This window comes from Helianthus annuus, chromosome 9 (assembly GCF_002127325.2).
Source record: "Helianthus annuus cultivar XRQ/B chromosome 9, HanXRQr2.0-SUNRISE, whole genome shotgun sequence".
Lineage (NCBI taxonomy): Eukaryota > Viridiplantae > Streptophyta > Magnoliopsida > Asterales > Asteraceae > Helianthus > Helianthus annuus.
Window position 1 is genome coordinate 106,789,151 of NC_035441.2, and position 6,821 is coordinate 106,795,971.

The following is a 6,821-nucleotide window of genomic DNA, read 5'->3' on the forward strand; positions in this document are numbered from 1 at the left end:
AACAAGACTGCAATGTTTCAGCAAAGGAGAGGCCGTCGCCGACGGGCCTCTGGTCGTCGCCGACGCCCCCTGGTTGCCGACGCTCTAACTGTCTGCCTATGGGCAAAGTGGCCGACGCCACATTTAGGAAGCCCGTCGCCGACGGGGTATGATGCCGTCGCCGACGGGTAGTGGAAAATGGTTCCGCTGGAAATTTTTATTTTATGTTGTCTTTAATATTTTGAGTTTCCAAATGGTCTAAAGGCCTATTATAAGCTCACTTAGGGTCTATACAAGGCCTAAAATGATTATGTAAACCCCGACTAGTGGTTATGATAGAAAGAAGTGTATAAAGAAATCGAAAGTAAAGTGTCGAATGACATGAACGAAAGATGAAAGCTTAAAAACGCGAGTAAAGTCTAAAGTATAGGAATGCGAATGAAGTAAACGCGGATTAATGAATTATGATGCAATGAAAACTTGTGATTTGTATTAAAAAAATGAATAAGACAATGTGTAGATGGCCGATACAAGAAACGTTAATGATGATGATGATGAAACAACTAAACAAGAAGCATTTAATAGCAAAATCGAAGAGGTGGCGGAAGGAGTTATGCAAGCTAATCTTCCCCGATTAGCTCAAGAAGTAGAAAGCCGAGTTTTGGGAGTCGTGGATGCTATGATGACTAGTAAGATCGAGGAATTGAAAGAACTAATTGAGGGGTCCAAAAGGTAAAGGCAAAGAATGAAGGTGCACATATAAAGATTTCATGGCATGCCATCCAACAACGTATGACGGTAAAATCGATCCAATCGAATGTCAAAGATGGATTTCAAATATAGAGGCGGTATTTATACGAAGTCGGTGCGATAAGGAAGATCAAGTGATGTTCGCTACCGGTCAACTAACCCATCAAGCGAAAGATTGGTGGGATGCGCACAGTAAGGAAATAGGCGAGGATAGACTTCAAATTATGACTTGGCAAGAGTTCAAGGAGCCCTTCATGAGATATCATTGTCCTCAGTCGGCTATCGACAAGATTCAGGAGGATTTCTTACGCCTCCGGCAGAAAAATGAGTCAGTAAACGAAATATCAAACGCTTTCATGGATAAGATGAAGTTCTGTGGAGATTTTGTAACGACCGAAAGAATGAAGATCAATCGTTTCTATGGCGTGTTAAAGGCAGAAATTAGAGAGTTCATCACTCCCTCAAAATGTGAAACCCTTGATGAGCTTATTAATTTAGCACGGGATAGAGAGATTGAAATTAAAAGACAAGAAGAGCGAGGTGAAAAGAGGCCAAGTGAAAGGGGTGCAAGTTCTAGTCCATCTAAAAAGGGGAAGTTTCAAGATCAAGGAAGGAAGGATAAGTCGAAAGGTGGAATTACTCCTTGCAAGACTTGTGGAAAACTCCATACTGGAGAGTGTTTGTTAGGCAAAAAAGGGTGCTACAAATGCGGTAAGGAGGGGCATTCGTCTTATCAATGCCCGAACAACCCGAAGACTTGTTACAAATGTTTTGAAAGGGGGCATATCAAATCAGAATGCCCAAAACTTCAGCAAGAATCGAAAAAGGAAGATAAGAAGCAAGAAGGTTCTAGGGCTAAGGAAGGATGTTTCAAATCACGTCCGAAGAAGCCAAGTCCCATCCGAATATGGTCTCAGGTATCTTTCTATTAAACTCCATACCGGTTTATGTTTTATTTGATACTGGAACCACTATGTCATTTATCTCAAATGAAATTGTACAACATCCTTCCTTTAAAGTTGAATGAATGTCGATGCCCTTAGAAGTAGAACTAGCCGATAGCAAAAATTATTTGTTGCACGAAATATGTAAGAGTTGTAAATTAACCATCGAAGGTGAGGAGTTTGACATCGATCTTATACCTATGATGTTGGGGGAATTTAAAGTAATAGTGGGTATGGATTGGATGTCTCAAAACCACGCGGAGATAAATTGTGAAAACAAAACGATGCTTATTCAATCTCCAAGTGGAAGGCGATTAAATATACAAGGCGAAAGAGAGGTAGAAGCGAAGTCATGTACCCTCGTTCAAGCCATTAAGTATGTGCTTAATGGGAGTAGGGCATATTTAGCTTATGTGGTAGATACTCAACAAGGTTCCCCAAAGCTTGAAGATGTCGAAATTGTGAACGAATTCCAGATGTATTTCCGGAAGAACTGTCGGGGCTTCCTCCCGAGCGAGAAGTAGAATTTCGTATCGAATTGAATTCGGGTGCGAAGCCGGTTGCGAAGGCCCCCTATAGGTTGGCTCCCGCCGAAATGCGCGAATTAATGACAGAACTACAAGATCTTTTAGATAAGGGCTTCATACGCCCGAGTGTGTTGCCTTGGGGAGCACCTGTCTTATTTGTTAAGAAGAAAGACGGGTCGATGCGTATCTGTATCGACTACAGAGAACTAAATAAGCTGACCATAAAGAACCGCTACCCTTTACCTAGAATTGACGACCTTTTTGATCAATTACAAGGGGCGAGTTGGTTCTCCAAGATAGACCTACGTTCAGGGTATCATCAAGTTAGAGTACGGGGAGAAGATATTCCAAAGACCGCGTTCCGAACCCGATATGGGCATTATGAATTTCTAGTCATGTCTTTCGGATAACGAATGCGCCGGCTGCATTTATGGATCTTATGAACCGGGTGTGCCGACCCATGTTAGACAAATCGGTAATCGTGTTCATAGATGATATCTTAGTCTACTCGCGAAGCAAAGCTGAACATGCAAAGCACTTGAGTGAAGTGCTTGGAGTTCTCCGCAAGGAGAAACTTTACGCGAAATTCTCAAAATGCGCCTTTTGGCTCAGAGAAGTGCAGTTTCTGGGGCATGTAATCAACTCGGGGGGTGTGTTAGTAGATCCGTCAAAGATCGATGCTGTAATGAAGTGGGTCTCCCCGAAGAACCCGACCGAAATAAGAAGTTTTCTGGGCCTCGCGGGATACTACAGACGGTTCATACAGGATTTTTCAAAGATAGGCTTACCCTTAACAAAACTGACAAGAAAGAAAGAGAAGTTTGTGTGGGGTAAAGAACAGGAGGAGGCCTTCCAAATGTTAAAGGAGAAACTATCACGTCCCCCGGTCTTGACATTACCGGATGGAACTGAAGACCTGGTGGTCTACTCAGACGCTTCACTCCAAGGATTAGGCTGCGTTCTGATGCAAAGGGGAAGGGTTATCGCTTATGCTTCAAGACAATTGAAGCCGCATGAAGTAAACTACCCAACTCACAATCTAGAATTGGCAGCGGTAGTGTCTGCCTTAAAGATTTGGAGGCATTATTTATATGGCACGAGATGCACAATTTACTCAGATCATAAAAGCCTTAAGTATCTCTTCGAGCAGAAAGACTTAAATATGAGGCAACGAAGATCGCTGGAACTTATCAAAGATTATGATTGTGATATCCTTTATCACCCGGGAAAAGCAAACGTGGTAGCCGATGCGTTAAGCCGAAGAGAGTATCCCTCTCCTCTTCGTGTAAAGTCCATGAAGATGATAGTTACGCCACGATTACTTGAAACGATACGTGAATCTCAAATAAAGTCGCTTGGAGCGGAAGACTTAAAGAAAGAAAGATTAAAGGTGTAATCAATAAATTAGAAGAAAATTTGACCGGACTCAAGACGCGATTCGGCCGAATTTGGATACCCCGATTCTGTGAAGTCAAGGTCGCTCTACTCGACGAGGCACATAAGTCACGATATTCGGTCCACCCCAGGGCTACAAAGATGTATCGGGACTTGAAGGCCAATTATTGGTGGCCGGGCATGAAACGCGATATAGTCAAATATGTCGCGAAATGCTTAACATGTTCCCAAGTGAAAGCCGAGCATCAAAATCCGTACGGGGAATTACAACCCTTGGAAATACCGGTATGGAAGTGGGAGGAATTAACGATGGATTTGGTAAGCAAGCTTCCTAGAACGAAAAAGGGGCATGATACAATATGGGTAATTGTGGACCGACTTACGAAAAGCGCTCATTTTCTACCCATTAAAGAAGCCTACTCTTCCGGGAAAATGGCGGAAATTTACATGAACGAGATTATATCTCGACACGGCGTGCCCGTGTCAATTGTCTCGGATCGGGACACTAGATTTACTTCTCGTTACTGGCAAAAGTTTCACGAGAGTGTGGGTACGAAATTACACATAAGTACCGCCTACCACCCTCAAACTGACGACCAGTCAGAAAGAACCATTCAAACACTTGTTGATATGCTGAGGGTGTCTGCCTTAGATTTTGGGGGAAGTTGGGATGACCATTTACCACTAGTGGAATTTTCCTATAATAATAGTTACCATAGTGGTATCCAAATGGCTCCGTATGAATTACTGTACGGGAGGAAATGTAGAACTCCCGTATGCTGGGGAGAAGTAGGGCATAGAGAGCTTGCGCCAAGTGATTTAATAGCAGTAACGAATGAAAAGATTAAGTTGGTTAGAGCTCGACTGAAAGTAGCCCAGGATCGAAAAAAAGCTTATTCAGACAAAAGAAGGCGTCCCATTGAATTTCAAGTCGGAGACTTGGTTCTGCTGAAAGTGTCCCCATGGAAGGGTATAATCCGTTTTCGCAAACGGGGTAAGTTGGGTCCTCGTTATATCGGACCGTTTAAAATCTTGGCTCGGGTTGGAAAAGTTGCATATCGATTAGAATTACCGCCTACTCTGGACGGGATTCACAATACCTTCCATGTATCACAGTTGAGAAAGTGTCTTGCGGATGAAACAACATTAGTACCTCTTGACGATATAGAGTTAGACGAGGCATTGAACTATGTTGAAAGACCAATAGCTATTAAAGACGTTAAGGTGAAGAATCTCCGCAACAAAGCTGTTAGACAAGTGTTGGTGCAATGGCAACACCGAAAGGGGTCAGAACTTACATGGGAAGCGGAAGACGAGATGAAGAAGCACTACCCGTTCCTTTTTGGTACGTACACGTTTAAAAATATGTTTGTGCCCAGCTTTTGGGGACGAAACCTCTTTAAGGGGGGTAGACTTGTAACACCCCAAAAATGATAAATAATAAATAAAGAAATTAACTTGGTTAATGAAAGTCATGATATAATGATAACTAGTTAAATAGAAAGGCTTAAGTTAAATACTCTCTCAAAGTGGGAGGGCTAATTGTGTAACTAGTGAATAAAATGGGTTAATTAAGAAATAATAAAAAAAACACAAACACTGGTGTGTGTTCGTGCGAGCCAGGGGAGGAAGAAAGGGGAGCCAAAATCCTAACTACTAGAAATCAAGCAAATTGAGCCACAATTTGTAGGAAATTCCTATGCATGAGCCCTCAAAATCAAGCATCGAACCCTAGTTAGTAAAGAGGTGAGTTTAAATTATGAAATTTATGATTTGTAGAAAGATGGGTCCAATCCAATCTCGAATTCTTGTATCAAAAAGGAGAAATCCGAGTTAGAATTGCTCTCTAGAACAAGAATCATGTTGATTTCTGACTTGTAGGAAAGATATTAGTAAAAACCCATTTGGTGAAATTGAGTTAAGATTAGTAGGATCATAGTGTTATGATTTCTTGTTATCTTGATGTATGATCTTGATTGTAGTGCTAGAATGATAACTAGATTGATGTAGGATGGAATAGCTATGTGAAATTGAATGAATGAGATTATTGTATGATGATAAACTCATAGAAACATGCTTTATAGACTTGTACCTTGTACCATAATTATAATGCCTACCAAGTGTTCGATAAAATGCCTAAATGATGAATGTATGTGTATTTCGGAAAAATGGTAGCAAGAATCGATAAACTAAACAAAAGAATGAATGTCGTGATGTAGGCGTAAAGGAAGAAGGTACAAGCACCAAGAAAACGGAAGGCGCGCAAGATCGAGGTATGTTTCGTTGCATACAAAACCTTATTTATAATTTTGTTTATAATATGATAATTAATCCTTGTCAAAAGGCTATGGTGATTAGTAAGTAACTAGCAAATCCCTTGCGGATTTGGTTGTTATGAGAGTTATAATAAGCTATGCAAGTCGACCGGTTCTAGTGAACAAGTCGAGTAAGAATAAGCTACCATCCGTTTTGAACGGGTGGTTTTGAATGCTATGATGAATGCTAGAAGCTTAATCCGTTATACGGATAGAAAGAAGAATTTATGTTGAAAGCAAATAACCCAACTAAACGGGTCGAATGTGTATGCTTAACTCTCACTGAGAGTGTTTATGCCAAACCCAATTACTTGGGTAGTCGAATGTTTAAGAAAGATGAAAGCTCTTATATGGAAGGAACTAAAACGAAGGAATTATGATTTAACAACTAAGATGACTAACTTTAAAAACCTTGTTGTTGAATGTAGGTAAATCCTCACTTTAGGCGATTTGGAGATTTGGAGCGAGCACGTGTCCATGTCATGTTATACCAAATGCTTCCGCTAGCTTATGTTCACCTTTTTGGTCCATGACTTGTTATTTTGTCCAACTTTGTTAGTAGTCGTACATTTGTAAAACTTGTTGTTTTTGCTTTGGGTAGTTTAATGTCAAACGGATCGTAGAATGTTGTTTAGTTAATTATGTTAAAAACAGGGGGCATGTTCGTTTTACGAACGGGTCATGCCCAATTTTTGTAAAAATTTGTCACACCCCCAAAATCCACCTGCGGAGTATCACCGCTTGGGAGCGTGACTGACCAGGATCAAGCCACCAATCATATTGAACATGTAATTAATAATCAAAGTAGTTCGTAAAACCCAATTCAATACAATTGATGTTCAAACCAAACATGGTTAAGTAGCGGAAGCATAATATGAAAACCCAATGTATGTAATAAATTCAAGTGTTAT

General features: G+C 40.8%; 1 protein-coding gene across 1 annotated transcript; it reads left to right on the forward strand.

Moving 5' to 3' along the window:
• The first annotated feature begins 749 nt into the window (after positions 1-749).
• Positions 750-1,661, forward strand: LOC110881374 (zinc finger CCHC domain-containing protein 9-like). Its single transcript, XM_022129654.1, has one exon. It carries the CDS (start codon positions 750-752, stop codon positions 1,659-1,661), a length of 912 nt encoding a protein of 303 aa, XP_021985346.1.
• The last annotated feature ends 5,160 nt before the right edge of the window (positions 1,662-6,821 follow it).